This window comes from Papio anubis, chromosome 5, assembly GCF_008728515.1.
Source record: "Papio anubis isolate 15944 chromosome 5, Panubis1.0, whole genome shotgun sequence".
NCBI classification, from domain to species: domain Eukaryota; kingdom Metazoa; phylum Chordata; class Mammalia; order Primates; family Cercopithecidae; genus Papio; species Papio anubis.
Window position 1 is genome coordinate 136808943 of NC_044980.1, and position 23659 is coordinate 136832601.

Sequence of the window (23659 nt, forward strand, 5' to 3'; positions counted from 1 at the left end):
ATCGGTTCAGTGCTGGATATGTAATTTATTTATTTTTTTCTAGTTTGTCCTTAGGATGAAAAATAAATTATAAGGCAACATGAATTCCATTCAAATGCCACCATGTTTTCAGGTTTTCATAACTACTCTTTGTCAAATCATGGCTATACTCTTTGTTAGCTATGTAATCATAGGGCAAACACTTTGCATCTTTAAAATAATCTAGAACTATAATAATAACATCTATTTCACTGACTTGTTGCAATAAAGGATATATGCATGTGACACACCTGGCAGGGTGCCTGGCACGTGGCATATGACAAGTACGTTACAGTTGTTGCTGCTGATGTCAATCTTCAATGCATTTTTAAATGTATATTTGAAGCTATGTACCCAAATAATGATTATGCTTTTGTCAATTTATCTTAATGTTGAAGTTAATCAGATTTGTCAACTAATCCAATATACCATTCAATTGGGAATTAATATTGATTAATTTGCATCTCCCTTAATAAGGGGTGTAAGGTGCCAGAGCTGTGAAGACAGTCCCTGCACTGGATGAATTCACTTAGGCTTTCTCTTTACTTTCTCAAGTAATTATTAATATTTCATTAAGTTGTGAACTCCTTGAGGGCAGAGCTGGTTGTTTTTATCTGTATTCTTCCATAGAATCTATCATATAGTAGTCACTCAGTAAACATTTGTTGAACATTAATTTGAAGCCAGAAAACTAAAAGCTATTCATCCATTAAAATAATTTATATAAGTTTGAGATTTCCAGTGTATCTGGTCAATGAGAGCACCTCTAATTCTCTGGGATCTGAATTCTATTCTCAGGCATGGAATCCTTTATTTTTTTCTGAGCAGAGCTTATAACACAAAAGAAAGAGGGAGAGAGGAGAAAAAATAAGCACAGAAAGAAAAGAGAGAAATAAGGAGTGAGCACGTTGAAGAGAGAACAAAGAATTAATAATTTTCACTTTTGTCTTTCACCAAATATCCTTCAGTAGGTTTTTTTTTTTTTTTAAGTATGACTATTTATAACTTTTACAGCTGAAAGTAAAAAAGCTGCTGGTTGTTGTATTAAAATACTTCAATTAAAATGGCAGTGCAACTTGGACCTGATTTGTCATTGCAGCTATTATCCATAGTTTGGAGATTCCTGGAAGTCTTACAGTAGCAGAGTAGAAGGGAAAGAGCATGAGGCTTTGAAATCAGACAGACGTGGTCCTACAGCAATCTGTATTACCTTGTCCAATTGAATTAACCTCTTAGAGTTTCAACTTATTCATTATTAAAATAAGACAATATTAATTCTCATCTGAAAACTGTATCAAGATCCAGAGCACCAGCTCTGGAGTGAGGCTCAAATGATGGCTCCAACATTTACCCGCAGAGTAACTTTGTGTGAACTTCATTTTCCTTACGAATGAAAATAAGTATTAATTATGTTAACTCATCAGGTAGGGAGGAGACAAATTAGAGAACCAGAAATAACTCCATTCTACACATTAGTAGACCTGTATTATCAAAAATTATACTCAATTACTATATTTTCAATTTTCTCAATAAAAATTTTGTGGAAATTTGTTCTCTTTCATATATATAATATGCATTTTACATCTATAACACCTATTTTACATGTACAGATATTATACATAATGTCCTTGATTTTGTCTCTTGGCCAGCAAAGCTAAAATATTTATTATCTGGCCTGATAGAGAAAAAGTTTTCGGACCCCTGGTTTCAGCTATAGGGAGTCACACTGTCCTGAGATACTACTTCTTCTAAGTCATGTATCTTTTCCATTAATAAAGCAGATTCCATTAAGGTAAAAGTAGAGAGATTGAGGCTAGAGGAGAAAGAAAAATATAGACAATTTTTTAAAGAGATAATTCTTTCCTTAAAGGAGAGAAAAGGTTCCATTTTTTTCAGGACTAATCTAGAAAAATGCTTTATGGTTAGCTTAACAGTACCTATCCTGGAGAGACTATAAGATACATGGTGTTGGAACAATTGGTTATGCATTATGGGGGAAAACACCAGAAATTGATTTCTTCTCCATATAACAAGAGGCTAACAAATTTTAAATGTGAAAAGCAAAACTTTAAAATCTTTAGAAGAACTATTGAGACTGTTTTTATGACTATGGGATAAGGCAAAAAGACACAAACCTATACAAATGTAATACTTCAACCCTATGTAGATACCCAAGGAAACCCTTGCACACACAGTAGATACACTGCTTACAGACCATTGTTTGTAAAAGCAAGACTGGAGACAAACATAACGTCTATTAGCAGAAAAACAGATCAATGCGTGATGATATGCTCATGGTGTAATACAGACCAGTAAACAGAGCCTCACCAAGTACTCACATAACTGAACTGCACGAACTTAGGAGGAAAAAAGTAAGTTACAGAAGAACAGCACAGCATTGTATCATTTATATAAAAGTCAAAAACATGCTAAGTAATACAATTTTTAAGAATAGATACATATGCGGTAAAAACATAAAGAAAGGCTCAAAATGATAAACTAGTAACCTCTGAGGGGAAGATACGGGATGTAATTACATAATATGCAGGGTGTTTTAGATAGATTTGATATTTTTTCACATTTCACTCTAGATACAAGGTACATGGTATTACATTTTTTATCTTATTGCATATATTACATTTTATGATAAATATAAAAATCAAATCCATTAACAAACAACACAAAAGACTCCCTCTCCTTTATAAGCATTGCCTTTGGAGAGTCATACTGACTTTTCCTGGACTTTCCATGTTGCTGAAATGGGCACAATTGCTTTCTTCAAGAGCAGCGCAGCTTTCAATTTCTCAAAAATATATTAGTTATTGAACTAAGGAATGGTTACCGGACTTTTTGTGAAGAGTCTTGTTACACCCCAGGAAGCTAGTGTTAATGAGAGATGAATGTCCTTGGTACTTCACAGTGAATCAAGTAACTACAAGATTGAGAGAGGCACTGATGAACCGAAAAGAAAAAAAAATTCATCTAATGGTAGACTATCAAACTCTGAACTATGGGTGATATGCCTGTCTAATAGTTATATTTTTCAATGCAATTAGACTGCAAGGATAACATTTTATTTGTTTATTGATTGAGCCAGGGTCTCCCTCTGTCGCCCAGGCTGGAGTACAGTGTGATTATGGCTCATTGCAGTCTCAACCTCTTAGGCTTAAGTGATCCTCCCACCTCAGCTTCCCAAGTAGCTAGGTTTATAGGTATACACCACCATGCCTGACTATTTTTTTTATTTTTATTTTTGTAGAGACAGGGTCTTACTATGTTACAGGCTGGTCTCGAACTCCTAGGCTGAAGCACATGACCTCTCAAAGTGCTGGGATAACAGGTGTGAATCATTACACCCAGCCAAGGACAAAATATTTAAAAGTCAAAATTACATTAAGCGTTATTGTAGCAAAATTACATTTTCCTTCTAAGGTATAGTTGAAACTTCTTCCAATCAACTCAAGAAGCTTGAAAACAGCATCTATAAATTAATTAATTCTCTCATTTAGTAAAATATTTGTCCCAGGTGGCAAGTGTGTGTGTACACACACGCACACACACAAAAATGTGTAAAGTTTTTGTTTTGTTTTTTTTACAAAGATGATATTCTACATATATTTCATGATAAAATTAAAATATATTCAGGGAAAACTTTACCAAGTCAGCATTTATTCTTTTTTTAATATAGCTAAAATCTTATTACCATCTCAGAATTTACAGAATTTCAGAATTGAAATGCTTTAAGGAATCTAATACAATTTCTTCATTTTATATAGAGAAAATTAAGGCCCAAAAATTACTTATTGAAAAATCTTACCACATTTTTTACCCATAACAGGGTTAGCACTAAGATATGTATTTATCACTCCTGGTTCAAAAGTATGCACGAAATGTGTCACTTAGTTACATGAAAGGAAATAGATGGTTGGGCACAGTGGCTCATGCTTGTAATTCCAGCATATTGGGAGGCTAAGGTGGGAGAATTGCTTGAGCCCAGGAATTCAAGACTAGCCTCAGCAACATAGTGATACTCTGTCTTTACAAAAATATGTAAAAAAAATTTCCAGCTGTGGTGGTGACGTGAGCCTGTGGTCCTAGCTACTCAGCAGACTGAGGAGGGAGGACTTCAGCCCGAGAGGTTAAGGTTGCAGTAAGCCACGATTGCACCACTGCACTCCAGCTGAGGCAACAGAGCAAGACCCTGTCAAAAAAAAAAAAAAAAAAAAAAAAAAAGATGTGAGGTCACCTTTACACACTTATCATTAGATACATGGAACATGCATGTCCTGATTTGGACTATACAATTAAAGAAAGACATGAATAATTTGAAAGGAATTTAGAGATTCATCCAAAGGCAATCAGAAAAAGAAAATAAGTTGTGGGGGGAAAAAAAACAAAAACCAAAACATTGAAGTAGAGAATATTAAGCTTGCTGCGGAGGAAGCCAAAAGCATGACTTTGTTCATGGTGGGCACTTAATGGCTTGGAACTGCATTGGCAAAACTCATAGAGCAAGAGTGGAAAACATTTTTCAAGTTCCTAAACCAGGAAAATCTCAAGCAGGGGCCTTATTTCTCCCCTTATACTTGCAAATGTATATTTGATATTATTTTTCCCCTCACTTGAAGATGAAATATTCATTTACTTTTTTGACAAAAAACTGAGAATAGACAACTTAAAACTTTGAGATGCACAACAAATGCTACAAATACATCTTATTTCTAGATTAGAGTCAACTAAAGATCAAAGGGAAGGAAGAGATTATGAACAGAACGGTGAGACATCACAAGGATAGAGACAGAGGTAGGGATAGAAGCCATACCCTAGGCATTAGCTATAGTGTTCTTCTTTAAAATCCTGATAAACTGCCTGCTTTTTATAGCTCTCAAACTGTTCAAACTCGCAGGCTCTATTCTGATCAGAATAGCGTGATTGTCAATGTGTATAAAATGATTTTTGGAGCAGTGTCAGCAACTAGAGCACTATCAGCCTGGGAACGGGCCTGGGGAAATCGGGGGGTGTGCATGGGAGGGGAGGCAGATGAAATGAAGACTGTTAGGATGGTAGTGAATGAATACTCTCTTCCAGATCTTGACTAGGGACCACAGGTTCCCTGCTTTGGTCTCAGAGGATGGTGACGTGATCGCATCTCCAATAAAGAGAAAAGAACCAAGCTCCAATTGCAACATGAGAAATTTAAATTTGTGATTAAGAAAAATTTATCAACACTAGGACTATAATGGATTTTTGAGAGGTTTTCCAGACATGTTAAATTAATATCAGCAAGAATTGGCTTATGTTATGTGAATATTTTAAAACTGCTTTAGAATTGAGTTTGAGAATTGATTTAAAGCATTCACGTATCTTTCTGCTGCTTATTTGTAGTAGTTACTGCTTTTATGCCACGTACATAGGCTTTATTTTGATACACTAAACTTTGAAAATCAATGTTTACATAATATAGTATAAATATTAAAACAAACTCTCCAGCACATCTTAGCACAATCTCTCCCAACCTTTCTTCTGCTGGTTTTTGTAAGGTCCCAGATTCCTCTCTAGCACCTTCAATCCAGTCTTGACTTTCACACAGTCACCTTAGCTTCCATTCTTCCTGTAGCTGACTCCTGATTAAGACAGAGCCTCCACGGTTTGCTCATAAATGATTCTCTCTTATTTTACATGAATAAAAACAGAAAGTCAGTGTGACTCATGTCAAATATTAAATTCTAACTTTGGTTCAAAGTAGATGATCAATGTAACCATGTCTAAACACCCTTCACCTCATTGGAGATGCAGTTTAATCTTTTATTCAAAGCACAGAAATGATTGGCTCTATTACAGAAAATATCAAAACCAAGTTATCTCATCAGAAGACTGTGATCTAAACCAGGGTCAGAACAGAACATGATCTAAAGAGAAGATACAAATTGAGCCTGGGTTAAGTACGACTTTGTGACAGACCCAGACATGTGAGGAGTACCTAAATAAGCATTTTGGCCAAGGGATGTTGTTCAGTACAACTGCTCATGTAGTGAGTAAAATGTACCACATTTAAAATATACAAAAATAGTTTTAAAAAATGTATTAGAAAGCAAGCCTATCTATAGGCTACAGAACATTATGAATAGAATACCCAAATGCCCTCAAAACAACCATGTCCAAACAAAAAACAACAAAAAATGCAGCATTTTAAATCATTTGACTAAGAAATTCAACTCTTAAAGCTCAATACAAATTTATATAACAAACTGATTGATGCAGATGTCTGGATTTGAGGTGTTGCTTTTAGTTTTCTTACTGTGGTAAAACTTAATGCTTAGGAATTTAAATAGGAACAAATTGGGCAATAAGGCCTAACTTGAGCAAAGCCGCTGTCAGATCATGCTATACATTTGACTTTATCGTTAGCATTGAGTATTGATACAATTTAAGCACAATTAGTCAAATATTAGGGGCAGCATGAAATGACTAAATTCGGTGGGCATACAGACCCAATCAGGAAGTTTAAAATGGGATTACTTCAGAATTTCTTAGAAAGCTATGTAAAGACAGTGACCTAAAAATTACACTGTCGGAATGACTCTTCTAAATAGGAAGGAAAAAAAAAAAAAAAAAGGCGGCTCCCTTTGAATAAAGTCTTCTCTTCCAATGTGGGAATAATTTAAGGTAGGGGGTGCTTATCATCTGTTTGACAATATTCATATTCCACTGTTACAGAGTAGTAGAAAAACATAGAGATAGTTGAAAACCAAAGAGCAATGCCTTGTACAAACATGGATGTGATTTTCATGCTTCAACAACTAACAGAAAACTATACTCACACTAAAAAAAACTTAGGAAATAAAAATATTGAGATTTTAAGAATTTAAATTGGCCAGGCATGGTGACTCATGCCTGTAATCCCAGCACTTTGGGAGGCCTAAGCCGGTGAATCACAAGGTCAGAAGTTTGAGACCAGCCTGGCCAACGTGGTGAAACCCTGTCTCTAGTAAAAATAGAAAAATTAGCTGGGCGTGGTGGCAGGAGCCTGTTATCCCAGCTACTTGGGAGGCTGAGGCAGGAGAATCACCTGAACTTGGGAGGCAGAAGTTGCAGTGAGCTGAGATGGCGCCACTGCACTCCAGCCTGGGTGACAGAGTGAGACAGCAAATGTGATACTCTAGTTATAAAAATGCCAACAGCAAAGCTGCACAACTTACAGTTTTTTAAAAAAGTACAAAAACATCAACTGTCCAACAATAGGGGCTAAGTAAATTAAACTCCACTCACTTAATTAAATGATATACAGCCATTAAAGAGAATGAAGTAAATCTCAATGTTCAGCATATATAATAATGCCCACAACAGACTGTTAAGTTTAAAAACAAGAGACTTTGAAAACATTATGTAAACTCAAAGATGCCAGAAACAAAAGGCCACATAGTACATGCTTCTATGTCTATGAGATGTCCAGAATAAGCAGATCCAGAGACAGAAAAAAAGATTAGTAGTCGTCAGGATATGGAGGGAGGGGCAAATTGAGATATAGAGGATTTTTGTGGGGTGGGGGTAGGGGGGGTGATAGAAATATTCTGAAAATAGTGGTGGGTGATGACTGTACAACATTGTGAATATACTGAAAAACATTGAATTGTACACTTTAAAATGGTTAAAATGGTAAATTTTGTTATATGATTTTAATTCAATAAAAACAAGTTTAAAAGGTATGTACATGTATGTATTCTTGTGTACACAAGTCACTAAGAAGAACTGGATTCTCGTGTGTATAGTCGATAAAATGTATGCTAATCTATTTAAACGCAGTTATGGGGGGAAAGAAATTTAGGGATAGAGGGGCAATTTCACTTGTTTAGTATTAATATTCTTCTGGGAAAAGGTACTGTATATATTTTAGTCTCTATTAAAATCTATCCTAAAACCTTTCTCTTGAACTCTAGAAACATAGATGTTCTGGTGGTTGCTCTGCCTCCCATTCCCCTTTCCATGTTTTTTAAAAAGTTTATTAACATAATTTACATACTGCAAAATCCACCTATTTTAGTATACACTTAGTAAACATACAGTTGTGCAGCCATCACCACTCAAAAAGTTCCCTCCTGCCTCATTTGCCGTCAATCCCCACTACCACCTTCTGGCAACTCCTTATCTGCTTTGTCTTTATGGATTGGCCTTTTCTAGATATTCATATAAATGGAATCATATGACATGTGGCCTTTTGTATTTTTTTTTTTTAACTTGGCATAATATTTTTGAGGGTCATCCATTTTGAAACAGCTTATCAATAATCTGCTTTTTATTGTTGTATGGAGGTATTATCATGATGACGGTGTACCTAGAAAAGGAAAAAGATTTTACATTCCAAAAATTAAAAATTAAAACACAGAAAACAAAAGGGCTTTTAGTGCCATTCATTGCCTAAAGACTCTACCAAGTTCTCCAATATTATCAGACCATGAAACTGATAACTGAAAGCAAATGTGTCATTAAATTTTACAAAGACACTCCTTTGCATTATATTCTAACTAGGAAAATACAAAATAACTATATTTTTTCCATTTGTAGGAAAATAAAAGAGTCATCCAACTAGATTAAAAGTATAATTTACAAGCATGTTAATGTTTCTGCTGAGTACTTCATTTTCTCATTTTTTTCTTTATTCATTTGTGTGTGCCACAAGTGCTGATAAGCTATTGAAAACACCTTAATGCATAATTAATCACTCTGCAAGCAATCAGCAGATTTAGTGCTAGTTGCAGAAATAAACCAAATTCATATATGCAAGGTAAGCCTAATTAGTTAAGCTCACAAAAAATGTAATATCCGATTTTTAGAACCTAATGTGCTCAACAAAGTATTTGTGCTTTTAAATTAGAACAGCTCTCTATTTAATTAGTCCTCATTTGAGTATGTAATCATTTTAATTTATTTACACAAACACAGGACATTGTGCTCCATCAGCAGATAATGTTCTTCATTAACCAGAGTAGGAACTTTGTGCTCAAGGGCAGCAGAAATATTTCCACCTGTGATGCAAAATCAGAACTGCATACTATCAAATTGCATTGTCTGGTTTTGATAGTCACCATCCTAAGATACATATTTGTTAATAATAACACAAGTTTGACTAAGTACTCTACCAATCCATAGAAATTAACAATTTAAATATTTAATGTTTCATTTTACCTATTGCCCAGTTACAAAATGGATATTTAATTATTAATGAACAAATTAACTTACCGAAATTCAAGTAATAGTAATGTACTACAATTCAAACTTCAATAATTTGGATGGTGGAGCAGAGTTAATTTTTTAAAAAGTTAATTCTTTCTTTGTTAGGGGTGCAAAGTAATAATAGCCTAGATTGTAGATAGTGGTGAGGCTATGTTTTATTTACACTGTATAAAAACAAACACTGTATGCTTGGCAGGCTAATGACAGATCATTCTTATGTATTTGTTAAGACACATGAACCAATTCTTCCTTTAGGCGTTTCCAATAAACCTGGATACCTTGTTACTGGCACACTGCTTCCGCTAAATCCTAAATACACTCTAAGAAGAAAAAAAAAGAGGCTCTCTTTAACTCATCTGCTGTATGTTTTTGCTAGTAAATAACAGTTGAAATTTGACATCTCACAAAATGAGTCAGCGGATAGCATGTGATGGCAACTTTAACATGAGGAACTGTTTGGGTAGGAGGTTTGCTCTATATAGTATTTTGAAGGAAGGCCCAGTGCTACTTTTTGGTAAGTATGCCTCATTGTACAATCTGTATAATAAGAGCCGCTATATTGTTTTGAAAACTTTCCATACTACTTTATGAAAGGCTAAATACTTGCTATATACATACATTTTTTTCTTTTTTCTTTCCACAAACGAAGGGAAACAACTTGTGTAACTACATCAGATCTGCTTTATATAACAGCATGGCAAATGTGGCCTTGATTTCCCATAACTCTTCACGATATACAGCATCTCTATAGAGTAATATTTTAACTTGTACAATTTCCCTTTAACCAAAGTTTAAAATTCTTCCATTTATGTGAAAGAAATCTAGTGTATACTTTACATCAGAAAGTCTCCCTTTTTCTGTAGGTAGTAAGTACTGCAAGCATAATTGCATGATTTTAACTTTAGAGACAACTGACAACTTTGGAGCATATCTGAGTTTAGCAATGCCTATTAAGGTTAAAAATATAAATGTGCAAAATACCAAATGTACAATGCTAAATTCTATCCCAAATCATATCATTAGATACATTTTAAAAAACTCTCTTTGATTAGGTGGCCACTATCCAAGGATAGTATCTTAAGATTTCTAGAACTTTACATTATCTGCATAACTACATCTGGAAAAAGAATGTCTATTTCCATAAGCCTAGTTACACAGCTCTTGAAAATACCCATTGATAAGCAAAGTATTATAGCAATGCCATAAAATATATGTTTACTCCATATGTAAAGTCAGCTACATGATCTTGGCATGTATACATGCATGAGTAACACACTAGTATAAGCCAACTTGCCACTCCACTGACAAGTACAGTATTTGGAGACAAGGCATGTGTCAGTCTGTCACTCCCACAGTGAGTTTCAGTTACTCGGTGACAATCACTGGATGTGTTTTTAGTTATGGTGAGTGTCTCTAGTGTTTAAAGATACCCGTATGCTTTTAGCATAAAATGGGCCTAAAGCAAAGCAGGTAATCTACCTGGTACTTAACTGAAGAAACAAATCTATTCCAATGATAGACAAAAAAAAAAAAAAAAAAAAAAAAGCCACATAGTACTTTTCCACACACAGTACAGCAGTCTTTAATGTATATAGAAATATGCCTACATAACAGAGTTTGATAAGAGAAGTTTTGGCTATATATGACTCTGCATGTAATCCAACTCTGGAACAAAATTTGCATCAATTCCAACTCCAATGCATAGCTGTTTTGACAGAGCAAGTTAAGCATAAAATAGCTTTGCACCTTATTATTTTGGAGCAAAATAAAAAATTACCACCAACAAAAAAAATCTCTACAATAACTTAAACTAAAAATGTTGTTGGGGATAGAGTAAACAACAAAAAATAAAATAATTTGATCCATATGTGGGTATTTGGCTGAAGATTAACAGTCTTAAGTCTAACCAACGGCGAGATAATTTTAATTTCCAAAGCACTTCTACCGTTTATTAGCAATATTTGGATATTAACGGAAGACATTTGCCTTAACAAAAACTATACTGAAAAAGACAAATGAATTGAAAAAGACAAAATTACTATCCAAGAATTACAACAAAAAATTTAGTTAAGTTGGAAAGCCTATCAAATTGCTTTTCTAAAGCAATTTGGTAAGTTTGAAAATCTAGCCCAAAACAAATTAATGACAAGTGAGTTTCTCCAGATGATTAAGAATGAAGAAAAACATACTTATGTGAATCAATAAATATGTTATTTCTCTCACCCTCTTTTTATGCTTTGAAAACTTGTTCTAAACAAGAACCACTGATACATCAGTTTGGCATTTCTTTTTATTTAGTCTGCAAATCTCTTAAAAAAAAAAAGCAGTATTTTCCTCCTTGTACCCTATCTTTCTCATAACTACAACTGAGCTTTGTCCAGAATCAGAGGCAGTTTTTCTAGAAAAAGCCAATGATCAATATGCAAGATACAGTATTTTCCTACAGACTCACTCTGGCAAGAGAACATGACAATATAAATCAAATACATTTAATACAATAAAATAATATAACTCAAACTGCTTCTCATTTAATCCCCTTTTTGTCTGATTCTATATTAGCTGATTTCTATCCTTAAAGCTTAAATTAGGGGTCAAAATCAGAGACTAGTTAAAAAAGAGAACAGTAGTTTAGTAAAAGTAAACTCAGTAACACAGTTAAAATTAATTGGGAAAGTTTTAATTAATAAGCATTCAAATGTACTTTACATTGATAACTGCAATACTGAATTTTGTAAAACTTTAAATATTTCCCTTAAAAAAGGTTAGTGATTTTTTTTCTTTTCGGGAAATGTGGAGATCCAACGATTATAGCATTAATGCAACCATTCCAGGTCCCTCAGGTTGAGTTAACATTAATATCTAAGTAAGTGTTCCCATTTCATGTCTACAATAAGGTAGATTGTGAACTTCCTGTATCTCTGAATTTTAGCAAAAATTCCACAAGATAATTTACAGTAATGTCAAATTTTTGGAGTGCAAACTCATACTCTACATTTGGATCACTTTCCTCCTTTGAGTGTAACTGACTTGAGAATACAAGGCAATTTTTCTTTCCTAAATCCTTGGAAAAATATTTTTGCAGTAAGTCTTGTGCCTTTTTTTTTTTTTTTTGAGATGGAGTCTCGCTCTGTCGCCCAGGCTGGATGGAGTGCAGTGGTGCGATCTCGGCTCACTGCAAGCTCTGCCTCCGAAGTTCACAATATTCTCCTGCCTCAGCCTCCCGAGTAGCTGGGACTACAGGCGCCTGCCACCATACCCGGCTAATTTTTTGTATTTTTAGTAGAGACGGGTTTTCACCGTGTTAACCAGAATGGTCTCGATCTCCTGATCTCGCAATCCGCCCACCTTGGCCTCCCAAAGTGCTGGGATTACAGGCATGAGCCACTGCGACTGGCCGTCTTGTGTCTTCTTTACTGTGACTGGGTTGTTTTTAAGAAAGGTTATCAGCTTTGTGTTTGGTTTCCCACAGTTGATAAAAATCTATCAAAAACATTATAATTTGCAAGGAAAAAGGTTTTTCAAAGGCTGCAGGAACCAGAAAGAATTAGCATTTCTTATTTGTATAAACACAAACATTTAAAGCTAGTCACACTGCAGGTAAATCCAATACAGTATTCAAAAGTTCTATAAAAATGAACAAGAGATACACATTTACTTTCATTGCTCCAACAGTCAAATGTAAATCTGCATGAGAGTTGCGCTGCAGCAGTTCACCGGTCCAATTTAAGAGTTCAAGGTCCTTTTTGTACATCTGGCCCACTGATGTTCACATCCCAGATAAATTTTCAAAAGACAGAAATCAGGGCAAAGACTCCATATAACAAAGCGCAAGGATATGCTACTAAAAGTTGCTGTCCTTCCATGGCTAATGCAGAAATAAATATTTTGGAAGCAGAAAAACTACACCATCCAATAATCCCAGCAGTGAGAATGATTCCTACCATTCCTCTGTAACCAACAAGGAAAAAGGGGGGAGGAGAAAAAAAAGCAGATGACATTAGTTATGTAAGAATACTACAATAACCTATTCTAAAGCATTTTAAATTTACATTTTAAAACTGCAAGTAGACGTATGCAGAAATAATCAGGATTTGTTTTTTCAAATGCTAAAATGTACCTCACAGTAAATTCAATGATGGCAAATCATTTCATGTGATAAACAGCTTTTGTTAAACTGTTTTACTTTTTAAAAATATAAGGTCTCTCACTCTTGGCACTACTAACATTTGGGCTGGATGTATCTTTGTTGCGGGGGCTGTCCTGTGCACTGTCAGAATGTTCAGCAGCATCTCTGGCCTCTACACCTAAGATACAAGCAACACCCTTGACCCCATCAGACATTGTCAAATGTCCCCTTGGAGGCAAAATTGTTCCTAGTTGAAAAAAGGGTTTTAGCAGAAAATAACTTCTGTAAAATTCAAATATGAATACACAAATTCTTAATGAATAAGAGTGATTTCTACACTGAAAATACGAAATATTTCTATTGAAAGCAGAAATAGTATAAAGCATCACTTTGCCAAATTTCTTGTATCAGACAAATAATTGACATATTTGTCTCTTCTCCCAAATCTCCACTTTAGCTTTCAAAGTGTACCAAAGCCTGACCACTGGTAATGTCTAACACTAGTCACAAGGAGGATTTTATATTGAGACCATCTGTACACTGGCCACAAGCAGGAACCTTACTGGCGGTAATGTATACCTTTCCTTTTTTTTTTTTTTTTTTTTTGGAGACAGAGTTTCGCTCTTGTTGCCGAGGCTGAAGTATGCAACAGGGCAATCTCGGCTCACTGCAATCTCCACTTCCCGGGTTCAAGTGATTCTCCTGCCTCAGCCTCCAGAGTAGCTGGGATTGCAGGCATGCGCTACCATGCCCAGCTAACTTTGTATTTTTAGTAGAGACGGGGTTTCTCCACGTTGGTTAGGCTGGTCTCAAACTCCTGACCTCAGGTGATTTGCCTGCCTCGGCCTTCCAAAGTGCTGGGATTATAGGTGTAAGCAACCATGCCCAGCCATACCTTTTCTTTTAACCTAACATAAAATATCATTTAAAAATTACACATACTTAAAGCTGCTTACATCTATCTGAGAAACACAGTAGGCTGATAAGTCTCTTGTCATAAAAAGATTACATTTCATTTCCAGTTAAAAAGCTGCCCAATAGAGTATGTATTTATTACTCATACATTTGGCATATGTCCAATGGTTTCAATAAATTAGGTGGATCTAGAAAACACCAAAGAGGGTAAGCATAATTTGAACAATAATGACTTGACCTTTCTCATGTAATATTTAACAATCACCCTGTTCAATTTGTTACCACTATGACAATGGTAAGTAAACACAAAACTAGTGAAATTCTTGATCATGGGTAAAACAGAGATGGTATAAAGGTTTTAAAATTTATTCTCATTACCATTGTTCTTCATCCAAAACCATTTGGCACCATCTCTACTACAAGAGGCACTATCTGATATGTTTGCTGAATCAGTGATTTATCTCAAACTGAAGATGAGGTGAATCCTACTACATAGAATTGGTCAATCAACCCCCAAAATAAAGAACAGTACTTACTGCAAAGAAAATATCACTGCAAAGCTGGAAAGCAGGATCATAGGCAGAAGACAATATCCAAGGACACTTGCCACACAACCAAATGAAACACCTGTCATACTCATTAAGTTTAATAAACAAAACATTCCTAGACATCCGATTGCACTGATCCCGTATACATAGCCAAACTGGATTTTGCCAGCCTACGGGTAAAGAAGAAGATTACAGGTTAAAGGGCGAAAAATAAGTTATTTCTGGCCTTATTTCACCTGAATCAGTATAGGTAGGAAATATTTCATGAACATCAAAATCTACTAATCTATTCTTTATGTAGAGAAGTAAAAGATTGAGCAGACTGGCTTGTTACATTCTTTGTAACTTTAAAGTACACAGATATTTGGTTCTCCATTTTCCAGTTAGCGTGCAGGCTTGGCACAGAAGTGAACAAATAAAGAGACAAAAGCATAGCAGAATCACTCAAAATAGTAAGGTTTCTAAAAAGAACTCTGAATGATTTTAGGCAAATAAACTAGAGACAAGAGGGAAGCCATTCAGAATATTTAAATAACAGTTATATCAGTTGAAAGTACCTAATTCCACCAAAAATGCCCCCAAGCAATTAAATCTCATTGGTGGAGTTGTCATAAACTTTCTAAGAAGAAATCTTATGATTCACTTTATATGGGTGTTAGAGGAGCAAGGGGAAAGGAAGCCAGGATAAACAGGAAGCCAGGGTTCTGTGAGGAGGAGAGAAGAAATGGCAAGAAGAATATAATGGAAGATATATATTTTTTAATTTTTCCAAATTATTGGCTGATTTACACAGTCCTTTGATTAAGAAAAGACAACAATAAGCAGTTTAAGCACTGCAAAGATTAGCTAAATTCGAATTATCCTACTGTTAGTCGAGTTTGTGAACAACAAACTTTGTATTCAGGTCACACTATCACTAAAACCAGTTTACAAAAAAGCCTTCAAGAAGCTATTGATTTATCCAACTTTTGTCATATAAAACTAAATTAGGAGAATGCCTCTACAGTTTATGTTAAGTAAACAAATTGTTGGGACATTTATTAGATTATTTGTAAATACTTGACTAAAAGTGCAGAAGTTTCAAAAAGCTGAGTTCATTGATGAATTCATTCATGTAGTAATAAAAAAACCTCACATTTGTACAGTGTTTTTCACTTTTCAATGTGTTCTCACATAACCTGTCTTGTTTCATCTTCAAAATAATCTTGCTAGGTAAGCAGGACAGGATTATTTTCTATGAGAGGAAACTGAAGGATTAAATGATGTGGCCAAGGGCAGATCAGGAGCACTCTGTTCAAGCCCAGCTCTTATGACTAAAAATCCCATCTTCTATACATTACAGTAGTTATCTCTTATTAATTCAGAGACATAAGATAAAATAAATATTAACAATTATCTTTACAACTTTTCTGTTTTCAATATGCCTTAACATTCTTGGGAAGGTGATAAATTGGGAAAATAATATATGGAAAAGTAATCATCAGTATGACTATAACAAAACATTAACCAAGGTTAGTGATTTTTAAAAAAATATTAAAAAAAAAAAAGCAATAGCGTAAAAACTGTAAGTAACCTCTGAAAAGGCAGAATTCTAATGAGGGACTGAAGCTATACCTGTTGTTTACTATTTTATTTTCCCCTAATAATTGAATCATTTCTTAGAACAAGAAATGATTTTTAAAACATGCTACACTTACTATAGATGGAGAACTAACGAATAGGTATAAATACAAGCAACTCAGTACTATTCCAAACACATCAAAGACTTGAGGTGTAAAGCAGAGTTTCAAAATGGCTTTTGGTAGAACATTCAAAATTTAAAAGTTGTTCTTTAATTGCACCCTGAAGGTTGAAATGCAAATCTTACCAGTAGCAATGTGGCTCCAAAAGCAAGGCAAAAAACCATTGGTCCTGCCAAATCAGTTTCATTCATGATGCTGCCATCTGCTACTTTTAATGGATGTAATACTGTTAGTGTTTTTTGCCAGATGTGGTCAAAATTGATACCTAACTCTAAGGAGAAAGAAAATTTAAAAGTTAATTAGGATTTGTGATGTATTTTTAATTAACTGATCAAAATCTATGTTGAAATGGGAGACAAAATGACATAGACAGCATCAAAAAAGGATCTAGCAATATTAGATGACATTATTATTATTATTATTGTGGTAGGTTCTCTCTCTGTCACCCAGGCTGGAGTGCAGTGGCATGATTATAGCTCACTATAGCCTCAAACTCCTGAACTCAAGTGATGTTCCTGCCTAGCCTCTTGAGTAGCTGGGACCACAGGTGTGTGCCACAACATAGAGCTATTTCTTTTCTTTCCTTTTTTTTTCTTTTTTTTTTTTTTTTTGGAGAGATGGGATCTTGCTGTGTTGCTCAGCCTGGTCTCCTGGTCTCAAGAGACCCTCCCAGCCTCGGCCTCACAAAGCACTGGGATTACAGGTGTTGAGCCACTGTGCCTGGCCTGAATGATATTATTTTAGTGAGTTCTCTATGCCAGTCTTCAATGTGGTGCTCATCCCACAAATATGTCATTTCTGGATTGGTGTTGGAAAAGGGTACGGATCTGATGAAAAAGACAGTTATTACATCCCTTAGGCATGACTGCATAGCAAAGAATATACAAAAATGGTTAACAGTAAGAGGTTCTTTATCTGGGGCTTCAGGAATACCTGGGGGCCCATTTAACTGTATACAAAACTACATCTCTATGCATATGTGTGCATTTTTTTCTGAGGAGAGTGTTCATACCTTTCATTAGATTTTCAAAGAGTATCTAGTTCAAAAAAAATGTTCGGAACTACCTCTTCCTAGGTTTTGGAATACAGTTTGAAAATCACCATTTTTTTAGTGATGTCACTAGTTCTGCCAGTTTATTTCCACATAGAATAATGGATACCATGCTTTTTCTTCTCACTTTTTCCTCTAGTAGAATTTGGCCAATAACCTGAAGTAAAAGTCGATGCTGACAGAGTAATATACTTTATTATCACTATTAAAAGATCCATTAAAAATCTGGTCTCTTCTGGCCCAATGTGGTTTCACATATACTCTGTTTAAAATGAGTTGTTTAGCAGAAGACTTTTTTCTACAAGATTTTTTTTAAAAGGAAAATACAATTTCTCCAAATTAAGATTAATTTTCACTAACCAGCTGAATACTATTGAGTACTATCAAATGTTGCAACCAATCTTACCTTCTAATAAAGGTGGCTCATCCTCAAAGCTGTTTCCATAGAAGGGCTGAGGTGAAGCTGGAGTATATGCCTGAGTTGGCTGGTAAATCTGCCCAGTGTATGGCTGTTGTGGCTGCATCATGTCTGGAGGGACAAATCGGCCTTGCTGCGAATAGTCATAGCCAGCATACTGTCTATAAATGAAAGAAAGTCAAATTTTTCAGAAGTATTTCAACTCTGTACAGTTAATATCCCTTAAATTCCTAAATTTTCATTTGACAGCTAAAGAACCTTAGTTGTGCAATTACTAAGATACAAACTTTGCCAATTTTTATAAATCATGGTTGAAATGATTACTAATATCAAGCTGATTATCTACAATAAAAACTCATAATTTTTATAGAAAATCTTCTTAATGAAACCAATATTCACTTACGTAGCACTAAGCATTTTACCAACTGTTAAAGGTTAGGAGGTCAACAAATGAAAATGTAAAAATTGTGTCTATTTTTCTCCCTTAGTGGATATATACAATATGAAGATACACTATGAAATAAAATCTATGGCTAAGACTGAATGAAACCTTAGGATATCAAACTTTGTAATACATGTTATATAATTTTTCACTGTAATTTGGATAGCCATTGAATCATCGTTCTTCTTTCCTCTTCATAGTATGTTACCTTTGGCAAGTGGACAAATCTCTTTAAGAAAACCATCAATTTAAAAACAGAGTGGACAAATCAAGTTTTGCTTTGTGAGCACTTGTTGAATATAACAAAACATTCTTAGTACACTTTGCATTTGAATAATATTTTTTCAAAGTACTATTTCTCAAAGTAGTTATACACTTATTGTCTCATTTGATATGTGCTATAGCAAACCCTGTATCTAGAGGGAAAGCTTTATCACAGCTATTTTAGTGACAATGGCAAGAGGGAAGAGAAGGATACTGAAGCCACATCTTTAAACATCTGTTCCATCATGTTTTGAAAAAAATCCAGCTTACTGATGGGACTAATCTAATGATACACTAAGAAACACAGATGTAAAATAATTATTTTAAAAGATATTCTTAAAAATGAGAGCTGAGAAGCCTTAGAAAACCTTTAGTCTAATTCCCATTTAAATTCTTATAGCCATAATGTCAGTTGTTTTCCTTGGGGTGAGGCTCTCTTTACTTGTTTTTGGGAAAATATCTGCCGAATGCTCAAGTCTGAATAACCATAGTTTATCTGTAGTTCTTTCAAATAAAAATGGTCTTCATGAAATAACAGCCAGTTCAGCTTGCACAGGTGCTTTTCGTAGAGATAGTAATTGTACTTTAGTATGTAGTAAATACTAAATTTCATCACAAAGAATATTAAAGAAATAGACTGGGTGTGGTGACTCAAGCCTGTAATCCCAGCACTTTGGGAGGCCGAGACGGGTGGATCACGAGGTCAGGAGATTGAGACCATCCTGGCTAACACGATGAAACCCCGTCTCTACTTAAAAAAATACAACAACAAAAAAAAACTAGCCAGGCGAGGTGGCGGGCGCCTGTAGTCCCAGCTACTTGGGAGGCTGAGGCAGGAGAATGGCGTAAACCCGGGAGGCGGAGATTGCAGTGAGCTGAGATCCCGCCACTGCACTCCAGCGTGGGCGACAGAGCAAGACTCCATCTCAAAAAAAAAAAAAAAAAAGAAAAAAAAAAAAGAAATATGTGTACTAAAGGGTCAGGATTTAATAAAACGATAATTCTTACTGCTTCCTCAACAGAATCCTTAAATGAAATTGACTACCTGCCAACTCTCTAACAAGTCTATAGAGTGATGAAGAATACGATGACTACTAGAACAACTTGATGCCACTATCTTGATTCATATTTGGGTACCAGCAGTTTTACCAATCAATACTTTTGCAACAGCACTGCAAATGTTAACATACCTAAAAAGGTATATGATATCTTAGTATTGTTATGAAAATAACTTTGACCTTAAAGAATCTCAGAAGAGTCTCAAGGACCCTCTGTAGTCTACAGCCTAAATTTTGAGAGCTACTGATACAGACCCATAAATTTCATGTAAGGAAGAAAAATGCTGCAAGCAATTGTTTCAAAGGTGGCACCATCATTCCATCTTCAAGAGGAAAGGTGAGAATGACAACATCATAGAATTTTACTATTTTCCTTTTCTGTCAGGACCTATTCAGGAAAATTTCTGACTTGCTCCTGCTGGTTTTAAACTAAAACATGGTATGTGAGACATGATCTTTATAGGCTAAAACGACATACTTTCATGGCAGGAGAAGCAGCAAATACTAAATCAATGCTCTCATAAGTACTCTGAATCAATAACAAAGACAAACCCTCTTAACATATTGGGTTGGTTACCTAAGTTCATGGAAATCCTCAGATATTCCATAAAGATACTATCAGGCAAGTCAAAGAAGAAAAAAAATAACCTTTCATACTTTAAAAAATGTGACTTGGTATTATGATATATTTCATAAGCATATCTGGAATACAATGTGGAATCTATCCAATTTTCCATTCATATAACTCAACAGATTATGATCAAAGGGCCTTTTACACTTTTTTTTATTGTTTTTTTTTTTGGTGAATGGATATATGAATGGTACTTGTGAAACACCTATAGAAGAAACCACAAAATGTTAAAGCTGACTTCATTATGGCAAATGCAGAACTGTGTACTAATAACAAGTCAAGGTAAAAATGTAAAGGCAATGCAAGTAATATGCTATTTGCACCTAGATTTTCACCAATGGCGAGCGTAAAGTTATTAGCGGATCTCTGTTACCAAATTAGCAAATCCAACAAAACATTATTTGGTTAACTGAGATGGACGTTTAAAATGTCATTAGATTGCAGATCTACTTGAAGGTACACAGAGAAGAGTCCAGCTTTTAAAAAATAAATCTCAGAAACTCAAATTTATTACTGTTAATACATTAGGGTTCTTGTTTTCCCAGGCATCATCTATAAACCCAAGTTTACAGCAATAATGGTTATATAACCACCCGGAATAAAACCTCTTCACTAGTACTGAAGCAATGCTTACTGGTACATGATTTGGTTGGAATGAAACTGTGAGAACAGTTAGCAACAAGTTGTTTAGAATATCTAAATTGCTGTGTAGAGATCTGAAATGACTGTTAAATGGAATGAGACTATAAGTCACACCTTTTAAGCGATGCAAATGTGGACAGGACAAAAAAGCAGAGATAGATAAATCTCGTAGGCTGCAATCTAAATGGGAATAGTTCTGTTGAGTTCTAATCATAAAAATCATTCGGTTAAAAACAGGCCTGCATACAGAGACAGGTTCTCCAAAGCCCTGTTGCTGCTTTAGGCAAGGGTTTATTAGATGGACTCTGTCTCCCATACACAAAGCAATCACCATAAATACATATTTTGGTAAATAAATGAATGGAAATATCTCAATACAAATTTTCCAATTCTGCCCATTAATTTATCAAAAGAGATAAATCTTCATTGGTATGTAATTAAGTAACAGAAAAGGGAAATGAATCACAGAGGGTATTCTGACATGCTCACTCCCATTGTTCATATGTGTTAAGTTTTAGAGGAGAAAATAAAGCCTTAGAATATACCAAATTAAGCAGACTCGAAGAGACTATAGGTTTCATAAAGGATAGCTTAACCAAGACAGACTGTATTATAGAGCCATACCGAATTTGATTTTTGTTTTGTTTCTTAAATTCTTGAGCACTCTAATCCAAACACATTCTTGTATTGCATGTTTCTCACAAACTGACAGATACATAACCTTCCCCTGCCCTCAACGTGGAACAGTCTTTATGAGGTTTTAAATTCGGGATCCATGGATGATCATCATATAACGCATGAATTGTCTGAAGTTATATATGCACATTTATTTGGGTGTTTGAGTGAATGCATGTATTTATGGGAAAGAGGCCCAGTTGTAATAAGATTCTCAAAGTGATCTAGAATCATCTTAAGTTTAAACAATCCTAGTATAGGAAGCTCCTTTATTTGACAGGAAGTTGATAAGATTATCTCTAGGGTCCCGAGAAACTAAGGAGATGATATCCTAGGTGAGATTGCTAGAAAGCCTTCAGTTCATGTATTTTTGTCACAAACACCAGGCACTATAAAAAGATCACTTTTTTTTTTTAATGTTCAGAGGCTAATGGCTTTGAGTCAACCTCCTCAGTATGCAACTTATAACATGTGTGGTACTGACCATAAGGGTTTCAGAAAGAGGAGTAACGAGGAGTAATAAAAATGATTATCAACTGCTGTATGAAAATCACCTGATGATTCATAATAGGGAGTTTATATCATTAAATAATGTCACTAAGTACTTTCAATTAGCACTGATAAAAGTCTCAAGTTGGACTGATATAACTATTACCAAAATATTTTAATTTTTCACTGTCCCATGAACTAACAGCCTATCTTCTAGGTACCTGAAGCTCCCATCATCATCTAAATACAGAAATACTGTTACTAGAAAACAGATCTTCCAACAAGTTACTTTTCCCTTCATGGTACACCTGAAGATTTTGCAGAAGATACTCAACTCTAAATAGAGCAAGCAACTGGCTTCAAACCCAAGCCAGTGTCACATCTCTCTAGACGAAGAAGATTATGCATGAAAGATCATACTCCTAATAAAGAACATGTTCACACATTGTTTTAGGCAGAACCAAGTATTCTAAATATGTGTTTTCACTGCAATGTAGACTAAATTAATTGCCAAAGATGAAAAGTTACTTGCTATAGGGTCCTCCACTTCCTCCATAATCATAGGACTGCTGTGACTGATCATCGATGCTGTAACTTGTCTGGTAGAAATCCGTGTTTAAGTTTTCAAAGCCTGACATTGCAAATAATCTGTAATAAAAAAGAAACGGCAAATACTGCTTATGCCCAAGGTTCTATTGAATTCGCTCCTGGCAGTCTGCTTAAGCAAATACAGAACACAACAAATATTTTTTCAGTAATTCGGGGCGGGGGCGGGGGAGGAACGCAGCATTGGAAGGGCGGTGGCGGAGAGAGAGTAAGAAAATGCCTATTCTTTAAGTTGCGGCCCAGTAAGACAACTCCACCTTAAGGAGCTGATATGCCTTCCATCAGGGGCGAGGTCGTGGGAGTTGTGGTTCCATAAGGGGTCCAAAATATCAATAACAACAAAGATGATTTTTCACCTTAGGACAGGGCTTTACAGCTGACAACGCGACTGCTTCCTTGCAAAATAAGGCCCGCAGCCTTCCAGGAAAGTGCAGAATCTTGGAAGGTCGCGCCTGAGGTGCAGGGGCCCGCGTCAGGGCAAGGACTTGAACGGGAGCGAGGGTCTGAGCGAAAAGGACCAGGGCGCGGCGCCGAAAGACCGCAACAAGCCCATTTGCACAGGTATGGAGAGAAGCTGAATAGTGTGCCACGGGCCTGGGTCACTCACCAAACTCTCAGGCTGCGCTGGCGGCGAAGGCAGTAGCTTCAGTAGTCCCAAACAACCCCCAAACTCTGTTTCAGACCCTGAAACAGCCCCGTTGCTACGTGTCACAGGGCCAAAAAACTGCTTCCGGAGCACGTCCGCTCGCGCAGGCGTGTTAGCAAGTTTTGCGCTCTCCTCTTTGGTTGGGCACCGGTGGGCG

General features: G+C 35.5%; 1 protein-coding gene across 2 annotated transcripts; it reads right to left on the reverse strand.

Moving 5' to 3' along the window:
* Positions 1 to 10806: 10806 nt before the first annotated feature.
* YIPF5 (Yip1 domain family member 5) lies at positions 10807 to 23619 on the reverse strand. Of its 2 annotated transcripts, none has more exons than XM_003900293.4 (6): positions 23464 to 23619; positions 22779 to 22898; positions 18038 to 18210; positions 16706 to 16851; positions 14827 to 15008; positions 10807 to 13197 (listed from the first exon to the last, which is right to left on the reverse strand). In XM_003900293.4, the coding sequence occupies exons 2-6, from the start codon at positions 22886 to 22888 to the stop codon at positions 13035 to 13037; spliced, it is 774 nt and encodes a 257-aa protein (XP_003900342.1). In that variant the 5' UTR covers positions 22889 to 22898; positions 23464 to 23619; the 3' UTR covers positions 10807 to 13034. The 2 variants fall into 2 exon arrangements, with proteins under 2 accessions (XP_003900342.1, XP_021795520.1); XM_021939828.2 differs by having other exon boundaries at positions 10816 to 13197; positions 23213 to 23590.
* Between the last annotated feature and the right edge of the window lie 40 nt (positions 23620 to 23659).